The 22,813-nt window shown below is 38.2% G+C and overlaps 1 protein-coding gene across 2 annotated transcripts; it reads left to right on the top strand.

Moving 5' to 3' along the window:
* The first annotated feature begins 1,799 nt into the window (after positions 1-1,799).
* LOC122067031 (pre-mRNA-splicing factor CWC25 homolog) lies at positions 1,800-19,908 on the top strand. Of its 2 annotated transcripts, none has more exons than XM_042630879.1 (4): positions 1,800-2,215; positions 2,472-2,601; positions 17,885-18,049; positions 18,742-19,908. In XM_042630879.1, exons 1-4 carry the CDS (start codon positions 2,028-2,030, stop codon positions 19,591-19,593), a joined length of 1,335 nt encoding a protein of 444 aa, XP_042486813.1. In that variant the 5' UTR covers positions 1,800-2,027; the 3' UTR covers positions 19,594-19,908. The 2 variants fall into 2 exon arrangements, with proteins under 2 accessions (XP_042486813.1, XP_042486814.1); XM_042630880.1 differs by having other exon boundaries at positions 1,802-2,215; positions 17,888-18,049.
* The last annotated feature ends 2,905 nt before the right edge of the window (positions 19,909-22,813 follow it).

The following is a 22,813-nucleotide window of genomic DNA, read 5'->3' on the forward strand; positions in this document are numbered from 1 at the left end:
GCCCCATGCTTGCAAAAAACCTCACTTCTCCAATCACCTCAATCTCTAGCCGCCTTCCGTCCCCTCTAACAAAGTCGATATCAATAGTTTTTCCACTAGTCTTCGCCACTAACAAAACTCTCCCTAATGCCCCAAAATTAGGGGTGTCAATTGGACGGTTCGGTTTGGTTTCAGTCAGGTTGAATTGGTTTCGGTCTAGGAATGAGGGAGACCAAAACCAATCCATTAAGGAACTTCGATTTTCGGTCGGTTTCAGTTTCGGTCCGGATTGGTTTCGGTTTATTTCAATTTTTCAATATCGGGTTAATACCAATTTAGATCGGTTTATTATTGGGCTTGAACCATAATGAATCTTACATTCATATGACAAGATTTGACGAAGAAAACAATTTAAATTTATGATTAAATCATGGTTTATCATTGTAAGGGAAAGATAACTAATATTGAAATCAATGGATAACAAATTACTAAGAAGATAACTAATATTGAAATCACAAAATGAACCCTATTATCCAATCATTCATTTAACTATCCATCTAGTTTTCTATAGGGAACAAAGATATCAATGGAAGCATTATTACAATTTACAAATCAATTTATCTATTCATAACCTAATATTCAATGATTTGTAACAATTTCCCTTATAATAAAAAATTTTCCCACTCATATTGTTAAAGATGGATGGTCAATTCACCAATTTATAATCTCATAATCATTTATTTTTTTATCGGTTTCATTCGGTTTGGTTATTGGTTGGTTTGGTTTGGACCGGTTTTCAATCGGTCACAACATCACTCAGTCCAAAATCAATTCAATAAGGATCAGTTTGGTTCGGTTTGGTTCAGGTTTTATCGATCGGTTTTAGTCGATTTGATCGGTTCGGACTAGGTTTTGACACCCCTACCCAAAATGGCACTCTCAACTGAAGTAACAGAAACAATGGTTAACTATCCGCTTGTCACCTACATATGTTAGTTATGTTAGAAAATAATAATATTAAGGACTGAAAGTGGCACAATGGTGGGGATGACAATACTTGGGAAGCCTTTTTTTTTTGTTTTCCCCTTTCGGGTTTTGATGAGGAGGGAGATGTGAAAATCCTAGGAACTCATGTTTTTAAATTAGTAATGGACCACTCGAGGAATCAAATTAAAACCAAAGGCACTCCTCTTGCCTCTTGGTATGATCTTGATACCCTCGAGGTCAGGAATGAATTTAAGCAGGCGACTTATTACAAATTCAATTAATTCAGTTGGACAGGTTTTTTATTTTAATTTTTCTATTTTAAAACCAAAGAAAAGAACAAACATCACTAAAACTTTTATAATATCCATTATGCCAGAGCTACAATCATATAAGGAGTTCTTTGCAGTCGAGCCTATAAATTTAACAGCTCATTACAAACTTGACCGAATTGATCTGGTATTACAAGTAGATATTGATTTATTTATTTATTTATTTTTTTGAAGAAAGTCATGGTCTTCTCAAGTAGATTGTGAAATATGCTGAAATAAATGTAATATAAAAAATTTGTACCTGAGATAAAAATTCAAACGCCATCCTGAATATTTTTTATTTAAAATCTAATGTGAATGGCATTTGAAGAAAGCTAAACCTACGATTTTTTGTTTGTTTTTGGGTGTAAGCGAAGGTGGCCACTGAAGAGCACATTAGACCACAATCGGGTGAGAGTGAATATATTTTTTCCCCTTTTTAGGAGAAAGTGTTCCCTCAATCGGAGATTCGGAATTGGGTTCACACTTCACATACCCATATTAAATTGTTTTTTGCTAAACTGTGGTCTACCGGCTACGTATCAGACTGATCTAAACTGGTCAAACCTGAACCAGGGCTCTACTTTCAGTTCGATGCCCGGTCCACCACCTGCTTTTCCAAATTTCCAATTCGGTGGAGAACAAGTGATCCCTCTGAATCTCTGATCGGTTGTTTACAAAGGATCAATCTCGCCATCGCGAGCAAGCTTCTCTATATAAACCTCTCGTGTCTGTGCGTGCTGGTGAGGTAAAATGGCTTCGAAGTTTCTGAACAAGAAGGGATGGCACACGGGAAGTCTTCGCAATATAGAGAACGTGTGGAAGGCGGAGCAGAAGCGCGACGGGGAGCAGAAGAAGTTGGAAGAGCTCCGGAAGCAGATCCAGGAGGAGAGGGAGCGTTCTGAATTTCGGCTTCTCCAGGAACAAGCAGGCCTCGTTCCGTAATTTGTTTTCCCGATCTTTGACCTTCTTCTACTTCTTTCACCCTCCCTCTTCGTACTAGGATTAGGGTTTAAAAAAAAAAAAAAAAAAAAAAATTCTCACTGTAGTCTTTCCTTTTCTCTTTTCGCCAAATCATCATGTAACCAAGCAGATGTCCTTTGCATGTCTATCATTCTCATTGCTCGTCCCGTATTTCAACAAATTTTGGTCCAAAACAATTTGTTCACTAATTTTTAATTTTGTTCGATTTTGCAGAAAGCAGGAGCGTTTGGATTTCTTGTACGACTCTGGATTGGCTGTGGGCAAAGGTAGCTCTGATGGATTCAAGGCGCTTGAAGCTTTGCCCAAGACTCAGACGGATACAACTTCCTGCTCATCCTCGAAGGTATAAATTTTGAATTTTCTTGTAATCGAATTAAGTACCGCTTACAATAGGAGTTCGTTTCCTCTCTTATTTATTTGTTGGTTGAGAAGGGGGGGGGGGTGGTGGGTTCGAGGTGTGTTGTTGTTGTTTTTTTTTTGGATAGGTAATATCAAATTAATCGAAGAAAAAACAGGGATAAGAGAACAAGAAGGAAGAATGTGCAAGAATGAAAAAGGAAAGAAAAAACTAATTGCCTCTCATGGAAAACACCAGGAGAGCAAGAACAAGAAACCTTAGGACACTAGAGCACCCCCTCCATCAAGATAACCTTCAATGAGTCAATAGGGACTGGACTCCCCAGTTCTCTACCAAAATATATGTTCCAGTTCGAGTTCTTCCCCTTAAGGGGGATAGAATGTAGATGATCCACCACATCAGATTTGATATCCTTAACAATTGTCGGATGGGGCCTTGTTTTGTTTAAAAAAAGTCTAAAATTTCTCTTCTTTCAAATATGGGGGATAGTTGAGCTGAAGGCTAGCTTCTCAATGGAGCTGACAGCCACTATCCCACCCACAACTATCCTTCTTCACTTTTCACTTCTTTTATTCTTACTTATTCTTTAATTTCTGCTGTGAGAGAGTGATCTGAGAGTTGTTTTAACCTTACTTGAAGACCTAAACAAGGATCGAATCCAGCTTGAAGACCAGCCCAAAACCCCAAGGTTGATTTCAGCTTGTCAGGGTTTTGGGGCCAAATCAACAGGGCTCTTTTCTTCTGTTCTGTCTAGCATCTGTGTGCCTCCTTTGGGGGTATTGAAGGCCACCCCAAGGGGCCCCTTCGACCACGAGCTGAGGCTGTTCTGACCAGCGAAAAGAGAGCCGCAGGTTTTCTCTTCTTTGGCCTGCTGAAACCTAATTCTGTTAGGGTCGATTGCTGGTTCTGCTACCGTATTTCAGATTTGTTCAGCTATGGTCAGGTCATCTCCAGCAGTACTTTGAGGACCCTTGTGGTCATGTTTGACAGTTCCAACATCCATTCACTTGTGAGTTTCAGTTCAGCCTTACATTAAGCTTTACTATTGCTTTATTACCTTCCCAACCTGAGTTTCAGATCTAATATTGGTTGAGGGTTGTTTATCATTGGGGTTTGTTACCTATGGTGAACTAGCCTTACATTAGGAATGCTTTGCTTCAGGCCTCTAACCACATCATAACAAATGAAAATATTATCTGCTATGGAACTACCATTGATAAATGCATATTGTTATGAGAAACCAGATAAGCAACTACAGCTTGGGGTCTATTGGCTAGAATCTTGGAAAAAAATTTGTAGAGTAAATGGCAAAGAGAAATAGGTCTATACCCATTAAACCTCGAGAGCTGGCCAGATTTGGGGATGAGGGAAATAGAAGTGTTCACTGATTGGGGCATAATAGCATGAGAGAACAAAAAATTGCACTATAGCAACAAGATCCAAGCAAACGAGGTCCCAAGAAGTCTTGAACAAGTGAGCATTGAAGCCATTTAGGCCTGGGGCTTTGTTTTTTTCTTTCGAAGTCCCCAAATTTTCTACTATATCCGATTCTGATCCTTGAAACAATGCAAGATGATGTAGAATTTTTTTTTTTTTGGTGATGCATCTCCCTTATTCTCCCATGTTTGAAGAAATTGTGCAGAGGAATAGACGAACCAAAAGTTGTAGAATTCATTTTACAAATGGTCATATGAAACTTATTTCTCATTCTGTAATATATTCTGTCTAGCAGTAACCAAATGATTATTACTTATGGCTACGAGTGTCAAAACCTAGCCCGAACTGACGAAACCAAAATTGAACCAACCGACACTGATAAGACACTGAACTGAACTTAAAAACCGGGCCCAAAACCGATAACCGATCAGAAACCCATTCCAACCCGAAATTTGTTAAAAAAAATCCCCCATAATTCTGAATATATTTACATGGCAAACCGAAACCAAACTGATAGTGAGCCGATAAGGAAACAAAACCGAACTGAACCATACTGAAATCGGTGCACCCTTATTGGATCATGTTTTGGACTTACTCATTCTAACACCGAAACTGGTCCAAACTGAGCAATTAGTAACCCTACTTATGGCACATAACATTCTCATAAATACGATTAGTAATTATACCAACCGGATTTGATGTTTGAAAAAATCTTGTTAACTCCATCTTTCTTTCTTTGGTCTCTAATAAGATACATGACCTAGCTTTGGAAGAACTAATCAAATGCTTAACAATTCGGTTCTTTTTCGGTATTAAACCCCGGGATATTCCAGCTAATAGCATTTATTAAAACTGGGGGATATGGAGAGAACCAGCCATTCAGGTGTTACCCGCATAACCCCCCAATCAGTAAACTCTGCAACCTGGCTGGCAGCATTAAACTCAGAATTATGAAGATGGGAATCATGCCTCAGATTCTTACCTCTTCTTTTGTTCTTCCCCTTGCCATCATAACCTACTTGCTGACTAGGTTCGTTGACCTTCACATGATCGACCAAAGCTTTGGAAGTCGATGATGCACTCCTATGCATGCCCTTCCTCAAAGAGTTAGATATAAACTCCTTACACATAGTACACACCTCCTGGACATAGGTAGTCCCCTTTCCCCCGAGATTGGCTGGGTTCCTCCCCGGTTGAAACTACAAGCCTGCAACATTCCTGTCCTGACTCTTATCACCTACGGGAGAGTCCATAGTTAGCAAATTCGGATTCGGGAATTATTCGGGCGGAGAATTATTCGGAATAATTCGGTTGATTAATTTAAGGATTCGGTCAAAAAAGCTTATTGGGTTTTTTTTTTTTAAATACTGTTTAATTGGACCGAATAATTCGGTTTTGGTCCGAATTATTCGCGTTTTATATTTACTTTTGAAAAAATCGCGAATTTTACCGAATTTTATTTTAAATTCGGATTCGGTCAGAATTCGGAAAAATTCGGTTCGGCCGAATAATTCGCGAATTATTCGGCCGAATTGATAACACTGGGAGTGTCACCTCCAACAATTGAACAACTAGAGCTTGCTTGAGCCTAAGATGGGGTAGCGGATAGGGCTCTATTACCCTCTTCAAGATCAGAGAAAGTTTTGAAGCAACTCCTTGGCATAGGGTCGTACCAGGGATATCCAATGCGAGAGTTTGGAGGAAAAGAGAACTTGTCTGTTCCCTCAGAAATCAGAAAATGGTTCCAATACACCCTTCTACTTGCTCCCTTGTCTAGATTCCATATTAGGGTCACCTCAATCCTTAACCCACCGGTATAAGGGATCGTATGAGTCGACCTGGAAAATGTTGGGAAGCTCGATCAGATTTTGATCACCACCGTCCATGGCTTGTATGTGTTGCATCCTAAATGTTATGATATGATGCACGTACACAAACAACTATTGTTGTTTGTGACCCAGTAGGTTACGTCTCTTGGAGTGGATGTGTGAGAATGTTGCATTTGGAGGTAGAACAAGTTTGGGAGAGCACCTTAATTGTTCTCTTTATCAAGTTAGGTGCATCTTAGAGCACCAATTATTCTCCTGCATTAGAATATTATTCATTTTAAGTGATTATACTTGGTACATAGGTATATGATTTAATGGAGACAAGATAAAAAATAATGTGGTGGACCTACCAAGTTTTGGGCTATTTCTAGTAGACTTTGCGGCTGCACGATCGAAACTCGTAAGAGCATCCCTCAAGGTATTTACCTATACTCATTTCAAACATGCCTCTCATTGGTACAAAAGTGAGTAATTACATTCCTTACACCAATGCAATGTGGAACAAGATGTCACGTATATTAAGAAGGTTGCTGAAGAGGTCTTAGGGGAATCGAAAGGAAAATGACATGCCTCTAGGGAGATTTGGTGGTGGGGTAATGAGGTTCAAGTAACCATTATGACTAAGAAAACTAGTTTTGGACTTGATGATGTAGATCAAAGCATGAAGAACTAGGACTAGAATATTCGCGACTTACTGTTCATGTGAACAGTACCACGTGTTACTGTTCACGTGAACAGTAACAGAAGGAGATATGGACATCTGTTCAGTCTTGGACAGAAAGCAATGGAAGATTCTTCTAGCCTTGGACAAGCAAGATCAATTGGGAGTTCCAAAAGATTTACTTCAATATTTTGTTTCCTTTTTTGTAATTGGTGACTTGTCTTTGCTCAAGTCCACAGACAACCAAAAGTTTCTTGTCTTAGGAGTTACCAAAGTTGTTAGTTTCCTTTTCAAATCTGTTTCCTATTTCATAAGTTTATCCTTGCCTGTTTAATGTAATTGACTCCAAGGGAGTCCGAACAAGTTTAAAATAAAAAGAGAGCTTTGGCTTGGAAGCTGTGAGAGGCAGTGGCTGTGAGATGCTGTGGCGATGAGAGGCCCGTGGGTGTGAGACCCGAATCTGAGAGTGACTACCTTACTCCCCTTCCCTACCTCTCCTTCTTCCCTTTTTTTTTTTCTTCTCTATTTTCTGTTTTATATTTCAGTTGATTTCATTTTATGATCTGCTACAAATTCTGCCATTGGAACGCTTTAAAGTCTATTAGGAATTCTGAGATTGGTTGCGGTGATTTATTACTTGAATATGAGATTTATTGATCATGTTTAAGATTTTGCTTGGGGCTAGGTCCTTCATGAACTAGCCTTATGTTACTTGGCAAAGGACTAAAGATGTAGAGGATAAAAAAAGGTATATATTTGACAGAAATGAAGCTATAAGATGATTGTAGGGAAAGCAGGGGCAAAGAAATATTTGGACCTTTATAACAACCTGAGCACAAAGGAAGGAGAAAAAACTATCTAGAATGAGAGAAGGAAGAGTATAGATTTTGTGATGCAGCTAGACATTGGATCGATTAGGGATTCTTTATATTTTTCTTTATTTTATTTTATTTTATTTTAGTCCTGTTATTAGAGTTGTTCTTTACTTCAATTTCAGAATAGGAATTAGATTTGTTTCGGTTTTGAGTCCAAGATAGACTAGAACTCTTTCTCAGTTTCAAGATAGGATTAGAAGTTAATTTTTCTTCATATACTTTGCTGTACCCAACTATTGGGATCTGGATTTTGACATTGAAAGAATGGTTTTGGTTAATACCTGACTGCTGAGAGCTGCACATTCCTCTATCTCTTTTCTGATTCTCTCCTCAAAATTCACAATCCCCTTCCCTCTTCTTCTTTCCATCTATTGCTTTATATTACTGTTCTTTTTTTTTTTTCTTCTGTTTGGGCAATACTTGCAGCCCTCTACAGTTAAATCGAGCTCACTCAATCCTCAACTATTGTGGCTGAAATTTTATATGTATATTCCTTACCTGAGGGCGACTTAACCTGCAGAGTTTGGTATCCACATCTCACTTGTGTGGAGAGAATCGACCTACTGTTGGAACAGCAACTATTTCAGCAACCAGATCTGATTTCAGAGCTTCAGTTTCAATTATTTGGTGAACAACTTGATCTGCTTCCGGTCGGAATCAAGTGGTGTTTGAATATCATTATATCAATGACTCTCTCAGAATTGCATTTCGATTGGACAGCCATAGGAGTTTGATGGGTTAAAAGAAATCTAGGTTTCATGTTGTATTTTGGGTTTCTATTCTTCCTGGAGGTTGAAGAAGAGGTTCAAGTTTGCCCTTGTCTTAAAGTGCTTCGACTCTTTACCTTTTGTTTTAATTTCGCAAAATACCCCCACTTATTTATGTGCTTCCATTTAAACCCATAAACTGTTCCTTTATTTGTTGTCTTGAACTTCACTTTAATTACATCCCTACAACTCGCCCTTGATAACGCCAATCTATTGCGAAATTGCCATTGCTAACTAACTTTGGTAGTTAGCATTTGGGTAAAGCCCATGGCGAACCCAACTGGGTATTTTGACTTGGGTTCCGCATCATTTCGACCATGTAAGATGTATTAAAAGTGAATATGGTAGAGTAATAATAAGGGGTGAAGACATTAAGGAGAGAGGAAAGAATATTTTTACAGATTACTCAATGAAGTCGTTACGAGTATTAGTACCCCCAAAAGATTGCATTACTCATCTAGACACCACATTGTATTTATATACGCAAAATTAGGGTGTCTAAAGTGAAAGAGGCTTTAAGAACGATGAAAGTAAGCAAGGCACTTGGCCCAGGCGGGGTTTCAATAGAGATGTGGAAGAACCTAGGAATCTGTGGTTTATTTTGGTTACCAAGGTGTTTAATAAGATTATGATCACAAAGAAAATGCCATACGAATGGAAGAGAAGCAATGTGGTCTCGATTTACAAAAATAAAGGTGATTTACAAAACTGCAATAACTATGGTGGCATAAAACTGATGAGCCATACTATGGAGTTATGGGAGAGGGTCATGAAAACCCACCTAAGAAAGGAAACTACTATTTTAGAGAACCAATTTGGTTTGTGCTTGGAAGATCCACGATGGAAGCTATTTTATTACTTAGAAGGCTCATGGGAAGACATAGAGAGGGCAAGAAGGATCTCCATATGGTCATTATTGACTAGAAAAAATCTATGACATAGTCCCTTGAGATTTAATTTGGCATATTCTAAAGAAGAGAATGTTTCAAGTAAATATGTGGACATAATTAAAGATATATATGATGTAGTGACTAGCGTAAGAACAGTGGGCGGTCATGGTAGTGAATTCCCAATTACTGATGCAGATATGCATTAGTGGAGCGATCCATACCCATCTGGATCCAGATAGAGATGAACCGGATCCATATTTGAGATTTTGGAATCTAGTAGGATTTTAGGAAGCTTTATTTATATTGGAATATTATGTAATCTTTTATTTGAAGTAGGATACGTAGGTGGCAGTGGTTTCTTAATTTATTTTAGCTTCCTTAGATTGAGTTAGTTTCCTATTTAGAGTTGGTTTCTAGTTTAGTAGTTTTCTTTCATTTAAATACATGTGACCTTGCAATGAAGAGATTAAAATAGGAGAATGATTGAGTTGGTAATAAGTGGTGCTTGCGTGGCCTGGCAGCCTTTGACTGTGTGTCTCCTTCCTCCCCTTTCTCTTATGTGAATCATCTCTCTCCACTGCAACTCTGAGTTCTCTAATAGATTTCTACCCTCCCTCTACTAGCCCTTCATCACTTACATTTGGGTCTCATCAAGGATCAATCATAAGCCCTCATTTGCTTGCGCTTATTATGGATGATTTAACTAGAGACATTGAAGATGAGGTTCCTTAGTGTATGCTTTTCATTGATATTGTTTTGGTGGATGGGATGAAAGCAGAGATTAATGCCAAGTTGGAGCTATGGATATCAACCTTGGAATTGAAAGGTTTTAAGATAAGTAGATCGAAGACAAAGTATATGGTGTGTAACTTTAGTAGTTTAGTCACACTAGGATGACCATTGAGATGGTGAATGTTGAGCAGTTAAGAAGCATCATTTAGATAAACTAAGTGTAGTGGAGAGGAGGATGGTGAGATGGATGTGTGGAAAAACTAGAAAGGTCAAAGTAAGGAATGACCACGTTAGAGCTAAGTTGGGTGTAGCTCCGGTACATGATAAGCTACGAGAAAGTCGTTTGAGGTGGTATGACCATGTTCAATGGAGGCCTTCAGATGCTCCAGTCCAAGGAGTGATTTGATTTAGATTTAAATGTCTAAAAAATCCAAGGGTAGGCCTAAAATAACCGTAGGTTAGGTGGTCAGCAAAGGCATGCATAACTTAGGCCTTCTATCATGTATGACTTCAAATAGAGCTGATTGGAGGGCAAGGATCCATGTAGCCGACCTCATTTAGTTGGGATAAGGCTTTGTTGTTTTTGTATAAATACTAGACAAATTGGTGACTACTAAGTCTCACCTTATTATTGCATTTCGTCTTTATACTTGTATTAGTCTCCAACTTGGCCACTGTTAGAGTATGAGAGCATGTATTGGTTGGAGGGCTATGGGTGACCATAGACCTCCATACCATGGGATTATATTTGATGTCTTTGTTAGTGTTCTGTTGGGTTTAGGATAGTTGTTAGCTAAGTTAGAGTTAGTTTCATATTTTGATTATGCATTCTACTTTCCTATTTGGGTTATGACTATGTGATAGGTAGTCTATATATTGAATGAAAAGGGAAGAACCAACCACACGGTTGTGACTCCCAAGTTACAGCAATCTCTCTCTCTCTCTCTCTTATTTCTTCTTCTTTGATTCTGGTTCTCAAATCTTTACATGGTATCAGAGCCATAATTTGTAGCTGGTTTGAGAGTCGTTTTAAGATCTCATGTTATTGTGAAGCTCTAATTCTTAGAAAAATAAGAACTAGGGTTACAATGATTTTGTTCGTGTAAGTCGTCGGTTCCTTTTGCTTAGTTTGCTGGTTCGTGTCTGGTGTGAGAGGTATCTCACTCGATTAAAATTATATCTGCTATTGTCGAGAGGTTGAAGGACACCCATTTGTCTTTGCTTGGCTTGGTTTCCTGTTGAAGAAAGTTGCTGGTTTCTTATAAAAAAAAAAGAAAAAAGTGGGACACTAGGGTATCGATGGAGATTCTCATTGAGTCAAAGGTTTGCTTCTGCTGGTTCAATCGTCTCAACTTGATGCTTGTGTTTTCTGATTTGGAAGTCTCTCTGTCGAAGTCTGAATCTACTGCTTGGTTATCGTTTTGAAGCAATCGTCGCTGCCCAAGTTGACACTCGATTTCTTCTGGTTGAAGATGTTTCGCTTGAAGTCGATGGCTTTCTTATATTGTGGTTGCATAACTGTCCAGGTAACCACATGTTGTGACTGGTCATCTGCTACTGATTTGCAACTGATTTGGCCGTCTTATGTTGGTCTCTTGTCTGCGTATTTATGGGTCTGATTTCAAATCTGATTTCTGCTGTCTCCATCGTGGTTCTCTTGCTGGTGCATTGTTGATTATCAATTTTTGCTACTACTCCATAGTTGCCGCCCTCCTCTAAGCTGGTTTCTTGCTTGCGACATCTTCGCAATCCCTTTCATGGTAGGAATGGGATTTTCTTTGCTGCAGTAAGACTCCATGGTTTCTGCCTCTTTCTTCCTTGTTTATCTGTCACAAGAAGTGAATGAAGAAACTATACTGGTTTGTGCGACTGTCAAGAGGACAATTTCCTTTCTATTATTTGAGTTTCCTAAATTACCCCCATCTTTTCCTTAATTACCCACTAGTTTACCCTTGCCGCTGGACTCCTGTTTGTTTCGTGAGGTTGAAGACAACCTCATAAAGTGGGTTGTCTTAAACCCTTCTCCCTAGATTCCTAAAGTACCCTTGTCTTTTGCTTTTATTCTCCACTATTCCTTATTTTTATCTTCATTCCAAGAATACCCTTTCTTCTTCAACGTGACATCCTACTTGTGAGTTGTTTCTTTGTTAAAGTGACATTCTTTAATTACCAGATTGCCATTCACCCCTTACTTTTGGCTATTATATGCTTGGATGGCCCATAATTGTGGTTAGTGATGGGTTTTAAACCCAGGATTGATGGATTAGTTACAAACTTGCCATCGACTTTGGATTAATCGAGTTCTATTGTTTGAAGTGGGTCCATATCGAACCCAATTGAGGATTTTGATCTGAGGTTCCACATCATTTGGGGATTATATGAATTAATTACAGAATTGCCATTAGGCATAAATTTGTGCGTTTTATTGCTTTGGTGGGCTTGAGATTGCCTCAGTTTAGAATTTGCACTTTTTTGGGAAATTTGGTACTTGCATGCGTGGTAATTGGAGTTACTTGTTCAGATTTGCTAGCTTCAGGGGGAGTTTGGAAAATATTTTTTTTTTTGTGGTGCTCTTGGTTATGGGGTTCTTTGTGGTGTTGGTTGTTGGAAAATATTTGTCTTTGCGTACCCCTACGCATGAGTGGGAAAATATTGGTACTTGCATCTGCTTGGTCTGATTGATTGTCTGTTCAAGATTATGTCTACTCAAGATTATTTTGTTTGAAGACGTTTATGTTCGTGTTTGTCCTCAGCAACTATTCTATCTTTTGAAGATGGTATATTCAGCAACCTGATGCTGCCTATTTACCTGTGGAATTTTCTGGGAGATCTCTGTTTGAGGCATGTGAATACTTTTGTTGTAGCTATTGGGAGTTACAGATTTGTTGGAACACCTTCTTTGGGAACGCCTTTTGTTGTTGGAATGCCTTCTTTGAAAGGGTTTTGTTGATATTGGATTGCCTTCTTTGAGAAGGACTTTCGTTGTTTTTTAGAGTTGCTGATGGCTTTATGATGGTTGATTGAAGTTCTTTCTGTGCTCATTAGAGTTCTTGTTGATCCAAGCTAGAGTTGTCTGTTGCTATGTGTATACTCCAGCTTGAGGGGGAGTGTTAGAGTATATGAGAGCATGTATCGGTTGGAGGGCTATGGGTGACTATAAACCTCCATACCATGGGATTGTATTTGATGTCTTTGTTAGTGTCTTGTTGGGTTTAGAATAGTTGTTAGCTAAGTTAGAGTCAGTTTCCTATTTTGATTATGCATTCTCCTTTCTTATTTGGGTTATGACTATGTAATAGGTAGTCTATATATTGAATGAAAGGGGAAGAACCAACCACACAATTGTGACTCCCAAGTTATAGCAATCTCTCTCTCTCTCTCTCTCTCTCTCTCTCTCTCTCTCTCTCTTATTTCTTCTTCTTTGATTCTGGTTCTCAAATCTTTACAGCCACCACATTTTCCACTGCAGTGATCATCCATCCCAAGTCGACGCTTGTAGTGCTTCTCAGGTGATGCAGTTGCACGATGGACTTAGGAAAGAAAAATCTTTGATTTGATTTTCTTTTGTTTTAGAAACAATTTCTTTGAAATTAGTTAATTTCTAATTTTAAATTAGTTTCCATTTTAAATTAGTTGCCATTAATTTTTTTGATTTTTTTCTTTATATTGGACATGTAAACGATGAAGAAGTTCAGTTTTAGTTTTGAAGACTAGAAATTTGATTAAGAGTTTTGGTATGAAACCCATGGTTGCCGATTACCCCTTCTTCTTCCTCTAAAATTTTCCAATTTCTTCTCTTTTTTCTCTTTTCATTCTCCTTTTTATTACTCTTTCATTTCCTTTGGTCACTGTTTTCCTGTCTCTGCTGGGCGGTAAAACCATCAGACAAAAGGGAGCTTGCTGATCCCTGTTTTGTGATCGATTGAGTCAGAGGTTTGGGACGAAGGAAGCTGCCATGGAGGCGACTCAAATCGAGTAACATTAACCCCAAAGCTTTGATCCTGTTGTGTGAATCGATCGATTGCAGATCTGGTCTCTGTTTATCGCCTGATGAAAACTCAAAATTGGAATATTAGGTCTAAGTTCTTTGTTTGACATCTGTGAGGGACAGAACCGACAGAGCTGGTGATGTATTGAACCTGCATGTGATCTTCCATGTACCTGGACCTTGTTTGAAGAGCTGGGACGAGTTGAAGATGACTGGCTGTCGTTGGTCTTGAGTTCCATTGCGGCCTAAGGTTGAAGAAGACCTCATAAATTAGGTTTTGCATCCTTACTTTATCAAATTCCAGATTTACCCCTTATCTTCTCAATTAACTTATTTTACTTCTTAGTTCCAATTCTACCCCTCCCCATCTTGTACGTTGTTTCCCTTTTGAGAATTCCCCTTATGTTTGAGTCATCATCTATTTACCATTTTGCCACCCTTTATTAGAAACTTCAAGTTATTCACAATTCTACCACTTTTCTTAAAAAAAATTCAGAATAAGCCCTTATATTAAAGTTTTTAGTTCTAGAACTACCCCAACTGTCATATAATTATTTCTAAGGCCCTGCTTGTTTCTGAAATTACAAGAATACCCTTCAACCATTAAATTTGAGATTTTTAGTCATTCTTGTGGGCCCTAAGCGATCCAATTTTAGTCCTTGGAATCCGGATCCGCATCATCAGGCCTGCAATCATTGTCAGTTCATCAGAGGCAGCCCCTGTGGGCTGCTGTTGTTGGGTCTCTCTAACATTGCCTCATCAAACTTATCTCTTGCCTTTTGCATTTCTGCCTTCTTCTGTCTCCCTCCCTTCAACAACTTAGCCATGACTGGCGTACCTCATAAGGAACCTAGGTGCATTTTGCCACATCTCTATGGCCATAAGCAAATGCCACTTCTTTCTAGTGGCTCCTCCTGAATTTAGTATCTTCTATCAATACCTACATTGGGACCTTTTTTTTCTTAAATCATTTCCTATAGAATCCTTGTGCCTCCATGCTATATCTCCACCTCCACCCTCAGCCATTGTGCAACAATCTTATTACTTTTTACGCTGTTTCATAAACAAAATGCATTCATTTTTAGCTATTTTACATCATTTTCAAACTCCTAAAACAATCATGTAGCTATTTCCTAATTTTCTCAAAGTCTTATTTTTTTAATTAAAAATAAAAATTATAACTTTTTTTGAAATATTAATATTAGAATTTGTCAAAAATAATCGAATGAGACATGAATCATCTTTTTCAGTTGTAAATACAAAAAACAGTACTTTCATCAATTTTAAAGATTTTTCAAACCAATACAGAAAGTTTTTCCTATTTTTCTGAATTTTCTGTTATTTTGTAAAATAATTTAAAACATACAGAAATTAAAGTAATTAATTTTTGGGCGAGAAAAAAAAAAAAAAAAACGACTCCATGAGGTTGTAGATCGGCTAAGGAGGTCCAACCTAGATAAAATTTACCTCCTAACATCATGTTTAACCTACTTTTTTTTTTTAATACCCAAGTTGTCCGTTCCTAACCGCTGGACGACAATGGAATTGTTTAATTTTGTTGCAAGAAAATTAATTTTTTTTCGTCTAGAAATTTAAAAACTATCTTGAAAACAGAATGAAATCTGGCTCTATGAAGTCATAGATTGGGCACAATGTTTGACACACCCCCCTTTTTTTCTGCAAAAAATAGTTTTGTGGAAAATTGAATTACCTTCAACTTTGGATCTTGCAAAAATTTTGTTGTTGGGCAGAAAATCGTTGCTTCCACTGTGTTCCTCGACTGCCCAAGTACTGTGTTTAATGCAGGAGTAGATTACAAGAAATTACCCTAGCAGTTTATAACCCCAAATAGAACAAATAGGACGAGGAAACAAGGAAATAAGACCATCAAATAAACGCCCAAGGATACAATACCCATACAGGAGCAAAACCAGCCCAAAACCCAACCCGATAGGAGAGAGAAAGACCTGCTATAGAGCTGGAGAGAGGGTGGTGCGGCTAAGGCTGTAGGAGTCCGATTGAGTTGCACTCTTGGGCATAAATAGTCCCTAGGGAGGGTACAAAAACCTCCAAAGTTGAGAGGATTCTGACGGCTGGTTGTGAAGTTACAAGCTTTCTTGATTTTCTGACCTTGGAGAGAAAACTAAGAAGAACCTTTAAGAACAACAACTGAATGCTTCCAATAGTGACTAGGTAAGGATCGTGGGACCCTTATGAGGCCTGGAATACCCTGATTGAAGACTTGGCTAAACAGAGTACAGAAGAGAGAAAGAGAGGAGATCGATCTCTCTCCTATTCACACTAGGATTGCTGATCAGTTTTGATTTCTGGAGACTTTTATCAAAATCTGAATTATACTTCTTGAATGTTACAGCAAATAAAATAAAAAAGAAGAATAAAACAGATGGGGGGGGTTGAGAAGGGTGAAAGAGAATAAAGGAAGTAGCTATCTCAGCCTGGGCTTCTCACCCACATCTATCTCAGCTGCTCTAAGCATTTAGTTGCAAACTTTCTTTCATTCAAATCTGTTCAATAATGGTACATATGCCTCTCTATTTATAGAGGGGAAGTTTACAATCATACTAAGACTAGGAGTTAGTTTCCAAAGAAGACTAGACACTCCTACTACAACTAGGAATTCAAAATAGGACTAGGACTTGATTTTATGACTCCAATATGGAGTTGGACTAACTAACTAATAGTCCATGTAGGACTTTACAACCAACTAATGGCCTAATGGGCCTTTATTGAATTAAATAACAATTAATTAAACTAATGACTTAAATCCCGTTTTCCTACCTTCTACCCATATTTTAGGCCCATTAAAATGGCCAATTTCAAAGAAAACCCATGGGATCAAAGGCCCAACACATACATAACACAACCTAAGGCTTGTTTGCAATAAAATAAGCCCAAGTGACTTATCTACATCAGTGTTCCTCTACTATCCAAGCACTGGTTCCAAGCAAATCGTGTTAAAGTGTAAACATGATAGGGGAGTCCCCCTATCATGGTGTGTGTGTGTTAAGAGTGGTAGGGTTTAAGTTTATGTATGTTTATGTGTTTTAGTTATTTACTTCAAAATGCAAGGTGTAATTAGACTTGGGACTCTTAGTGGTTCGTACTACGAGTCTAATGCGAGAATATGTTATTCAGGCACTGCTGGACAACGATAGGATTTAACTCTCAATCCTATTGGGTTCTAGAATCTAGATTTCCCTCTCTTTCTCTTGTAGAGACTGGTTATCCAATTCTCTGCTGCTACAAAGTTAATGTTGGTTGATTATTGACAAGCCAAGGAAGCTGTAGCTTTTAATTCAAGGAGTACCTAGGTATCTCTTTCTTCTTTATGTGTGACTCACTTCATGAGGGATATGAGGTAATATGCCTTATATGCATATCGGCTTTTAGAGGAGCCTCAGCCAGTATTCAGTGCCTTTGAAACTGATTGTGGTACACTAATACTTGGGTTTCCATTTTCTGTTATGAAGTTGAGTTTTGAGATTCTTGCTTATATCTTTTGTTTTTGCCCTCTTGTAAAAGAAACCTCTGATTGCACCCTTTAGAAGTTGGATGGAAATTGGAAACAAAGACTGCAATTTTCTTTGGCTTTTCTCAATTAGAAGTCAGAAGGCAAATTATTTTTTCTGATAAATTCCCTCAGGTTGGCTTAACTTTCCCAAATTGCTTTCTTTGTTTTTGTGTCTGGTACTTTCTTCAGCAAGAACTTTGATATATGAGTGATCTGACATCCTTTAGTTTTTTTTTTTAATGGCGTGGACTTGTTTTGTAGTAATTCAATTTCATCATGTATGCAGATGAGACTTGTATCATTGCTTTAAGTTACATGGAGAAGCTTCATAGGCTTCTTTTGAACTTTTATTTGAATCAACATCTTGACTTCAACGGCTTTGCCCAGTGATATGCATCTTTCTTTGCAGTTTCACCTTGGAGTATTGGTTTATGGCATTGTGTTTTACCTGTTGATGGCTGAATACATGTCCATATGGTTTTTGCAGCATCTTTTGGCTGTTTATGTTTCATTGGGAATACTCATAAAGCCATTTCTCAACATTTCTGTTTCATCAGCAGGCAACTGTTCCAGGAGCTCTATTTGAGGACAAGCCTCAATCCGCCAATGATGCATGGAGGAAACTCCACTCTGATCCCTTGCTTCTGATACGGCAGAGAGAGCAAGAAGCCTTTGCCCGGGTTAAGAACAATCCCATCCAAATGGCCATGATTCGCAAATCAGTGCGTCCCCTCTCATTTTTTATTTTAACCTTCACACACACACCATGTTGATGCCCATGTGTGCCCCCTCATTGTCCCCTGTGCTGGCCTGGGGACCACGACCAGGGAGTGTTCTTTTATATATATATATATATATATATATGCCCATATGTGCCCCCTCATTGTCCCCCGTGCTGGCATGGGGACCACGATATATCCCAGTGTGGGGGAGGAATCTACACGCCACACTTATGGATGTCTTAAAAAAGGTATCATCCATACGGGGCTTACATTTTCAGAGCAAGTAAAGAGAAAATGATAAGATTATAAAAAAGTTCGTGTTGAGTGGAAAACTGCACATTGACATCGTGGCATTCTTTTGCCCTGTATATACTAGCAAACTTGCATGTGTGTGGGCATTTTGTTAGGTGGCAGAAAGTAATTGTCTGAGATAAACTGAATGCATTTCAATTACATCTTCCATTTGTTAACGTAACCACCGTTTCTGTCATAAAAATGTGGCGACATCTCTCATTACATAAACATAAACATAAACATAAACATTATATAGCCACCCATCTCCACTTTATTGGAGATGGGTTGTGGTGTAGTGGACCCTATCTATCTGGCATTAGTTATTGTCTCTTTCTTTAATACAAACTTGGCTTTTAGTTTGTAATTTTGCTGCTAAATACCTGAGTTGATCTTTGTAGGTTGAAGAAAATAAGGACAAAGGGAAGATACATCGTAAACTTGAACGCAAGAAGATGCATAAAGATGAGAGATCAAAGGATGAGAAGCGTTCATCTTGGAAAGACCGAATGGAGTCAGAGAAGGCCTCTAGTGACGAGGATGAAAGAGTAAGTAGTCATGACAAGAACTCAAAGGGGGAGAAGAGGTCACAGAAAGGGTGGTCACAGTCGGAACATGCTTCAGATGAAAGGGTGGAAAAAGGTAAATGCGGTCATCACAAAACACTGAAGCATGAGGTGCATTCCTCCAAAGGCCTATCAAGCTCAGAAGCTCCCATGAGGAAAAAAGAGAAGAGAAGAAAGAGTAGTGACAGGAACCATCCGAAGTTGAAGCATGAGAAGCAAATACCCAAAGAACCATCAGTTTTCGGACATGCCTCAAGGGAGTACAGGAGTCATCAAGCAGACGATGGTCATAAGAGTCCTGATCCCATCAGGCGGCCAAAAACCAACAGCACCGAAATTGGTGCTCCTACAGCATTATGTTGGCAGAGGTCGTCCGGTAAGCACTTAAAACCTGCCCCAAAGCTTTCTGAGGAGGAGAGAGCTGCCAGGTTGCAGGAGATGCAAATGGATGCTCAGCTGCATGAGGAGCAAAGATGGAAGCGGCTGAAAAAGGCGTCGGAAGATGATGCTCGGGAAGTGAGACAAGTGGGTACATCCGCTGGACAAAGTTTCTTAGATGTTGCGCAGAAGAGTGTATATGGGGCTGATAAAGGGGGCAGCTCCACGATTGAGGAGAGTGTGCGTCGTCGCACATATTATCTACAGAAGCAGTCAGAAGCAGTTGAATGCAACGCTTTCCGACGATGAGTGTGTTCTTCAATAAAACCAGTTGTATCCCTACCTGTCACAGTAATTTTAATTTGCTCCCAAGATCGCCCTCACCACGTGCTGCAACAGGTGCCACGAGGTTGATCCAAGTATCCAACTACTAACAAGGTTGGTTCCAATTAATTAATCTCTTTCCGGTTCATACTCAGTCATGTTCTGGATTACTTGTGGGAAACTATCCGAAATTTACTTCTGATTGGGTATTTTACTGTAATTATATCGGTACACATTCTTCTGTGACAAAATACTCGAGGACATGTAGAAGAATTACATGATAATTGGGTTCTGAACTAATCAGTTTGATGGGTTTTGCTCTGTCGCACGGTTCTCTAATAGGGGCTTCCCACATGTCCTGGCCCTATAAAAAGGCAATTGAATTAAAAGAGGGGTGAAGTTCAATAAAAATTTCTTCAGAATTCCCTTGGGTATGCTTGGTTGACAACAACAACAGCCATAACATTATCCCAACTTGATGGAGTCGATTACATGGATCCGATAAGGTTTAAGATGCATGTAAGTAAAAGAATAGACGTTCTAAAAAGAGGTTTAAAAAAAAAAAGAAAAAGAAAGAAAGAAGGTAAAAGGAGGTAAAAAGAAGAAGTTAGCAGTAGTCAAAGCAACATCCTTGGATCATCCTTTATAGGGGTTGACTACATGGGTCCTTGTCCGTCACTTACCTTTATCTGCAGTCATACTAAGATCGATTCCTTCTAGCTGCATATCTTTTCTTGGTTAACAAGAAAAGAAAATATAAAATCTTTTGAAGAAAAAGAGTAAGATTCGGCATCAAATTTTTCTAAGATTCGTCATCAAATTTTTCTTCCTTTTTGTTCATCCATTTTTTGCCAACAAACATAAATTGGTTCCTAGTGCAAAATTCCCAATAGGGTAGCAACATTCATGCTTCCAGAAATTTTCCCTTTTTACGAAAAAAAATTGGGAATATAATACTTTTTAGATTTGATTTAAAAAAAAAAAAAAAAAGATTAGTTACACGCTTACACTGACATGTTATGATGAGCATTATACCATCGGATTGGTGAAAATTTTCGTTCACCAATATAGAAGGAAGAATTCTTTTACAATGGGTTGAGTTGCTTCATAATTCAACTCTTGAGTCATCTATCGATGGAGCCAAAAATATCCTCCCAGTCATACTACTCCATCTATCACACCGTATCTATGTGGGTGTGACTAATGCTAGTAATAATATATCTTGTTAGGCTACTTGTATTATTAATTTATTATTAAAGGAAAATGTGTCTCATTATATATTAATTATATAATGATAGAAAAAATCATGAGGAAATTTTACTTTCCTCCCTTGGACTATGGCTTAATATCAAGTTCCCCCATGTACTTTCATATATACCAACCCCCTCCCCTCTAGTTTGAAGCTGCTTTCGATCGTACCCCTTCCGTTAGATAGCCCTGTTAAGTGATGACCTCATTATTCAAACATGTAATTTTACACCGAAATGACCCTTCTCTTATGAATTAAGAATTAAGCCCTAAAATGCTAAATAGAACCTCCTTCATGATTTGCCCCTTCTTCCCCTTCTTCATTGCTGTGCTTCACTGTCGTTTGCTGAAATATGTTATTGAGCATGTTTTATATGCAAATTAATACAATTATTTACATTATTTAATTCCCAGAACATGGTTTCTTTAGGTATTTTCTCTTGTTTTCAGAATTCAGGCTAAAAGTGGACCAAGTGGAGTACAAGTGTCAAATTCGGCTCAAGAAACTGAACTTTAGTCATTATAGAAGATTCCCTTTTGGCAAAATCTGTAAAATAAAATCCAAGGATTTTCTATAAGGTGAACGATTTCTACAAGGAAGATTTAGGCTGAGTCAACCTTCTATTTTGGTATTTAACCACATGTTGGGATGAATTTTTAATAGTTTCATAATTATGATCTTCTATATTGGACAAAATCATATTATATCTTCTATTTTGGGATTAAGGGAAACATTGTAAAGGGAATTGGATTATTAATTTTGGCTAGTTTCTATTATAAATTTTGATTTTTATTTGTTTTCTATTTTTCTTTTTCTCATTCTTTAGGTAGCTGAACTCTATAAATAGATGAGCTCTCCTCTCTATGAGAACACCAAGCTCCTTCTTTTCTCCATTTCTTCTTTCATTTCATTAGTTTAGCTTTGAATAATTTATTTTTACAAGTTGTAATTTTTTTTCAAGTTGTAATTTTACTTTAAGTTAATAGGAAGATTTAGCAATTTTCATTTTTTATAATCTCCATACAAGTTATTGGAAATAAGGAAGATTTGAAGATTATTTTACAAGTTGGATTTTTTTTCTTCTTAAACCTCTGCGTTTCTCCATTCAGGCGAGTTATTTATTTATTTTATTTAATCTCCATTGCTATGTTTTTTATTTTTAATTAAATTAGTATAATCAACTTTCTGGATGTTTGCACTTTGCCTAATTTGAAAGTGTGTTAATTAAGCACTCGGCCTCCCTGAGTTCAACTTGTAGCTACAGTTGACACTGTGCACTTGCGGTTAGAATTATTAGTGTGGCTTACATTTGAGTCCAACATCTGTCGTCGATTTGCTCCGTCGACTTTTTTTTTCCTGGAATCAACAAATGAGCTGGAACGAAAACGAACAAACATATATGAGATACCCACTAAGAATGGAAGAAGAAGGGATTTTTAAGGAAAAGGGGAAGCCATTATTGATCGAACTTAGAAAGACTCAAACAAAATGTGCAGATGCGCGTGGAGGAGAAAAAGAAGAAAATAAAAATAAGAGGAAACCAAATCTAATTGTTTATTGACATTACCTTCATACTTTCAGATGGGAGTGTATGGTGTGAGGGAGAGATGAGATTTCGTACTGCATGACCAAAACTGAAACTCAGGATCTTCTTGTTTGTGGAGTCCAACTTCTTCAAGAGTTTGATAAGCTTAAGGATCCAGAGATTATTCTTGTAAGCGTCGCTACAACTCGCCTGATCATGAAATGATTGGAGCATTCCAACTCCTCATCCTCTAGGAAATTGCCACGGGCGACCCGTAGGGGTCCCATGTCTCATCCTTCATACTATTGATGGAGCCAAAAATATCCTCTCTCTTTCTTCAGATTGATCGATAGATTCAGAGTCGTTGCCGCTGTCCTCACCCTGTGCTTCTCTTCATCTCCTCGATTCGCGTTCGTGCTGTCAAGGGACGC

This window comes from Macadamia integrifolia, unplaced genomic scaffold (assembly GCF_013358625.1).
Source record: "Macadamia integrifolia cultivar HAES 741 unplaced genomic scaffold, SCU_Mint_v3 scaffold2678, whole genome shotgun sequence".
In the NCBI taxonomy this organism is placed as follows: Eukaryota; Viridiplantae; Streptophyta; class Magnoliopsida; order Proteales; family Proteaceae; genus Macadamia; species Macadamia integrifolia.

Bases quoted from the DNA above. Each gene is read 5' to 3' on its own strand.
- LOC122067031 (XM_042630879.1), top strand. From the start codon at position 2,028: ATGGCTTCGAAGTTTCTGAACAAGAAGGGATGGCACACGGGAAGTCTT. The intron at 2,216-2,471 runs GTAATTTGTTTT...TCGATTTTGCAG, and splicing joins GAACAAGCAGGCCTCGTTCC to AAAGCAGGAGCGTTTGGATT. The intron at 2,602-17,884 runs GTATAAATTTTG...CTGTTTCATCAG, and splicing joins CTTCCTGCTCATCCTCGAAG to CAGGCAACTGTTCCAGGAGC.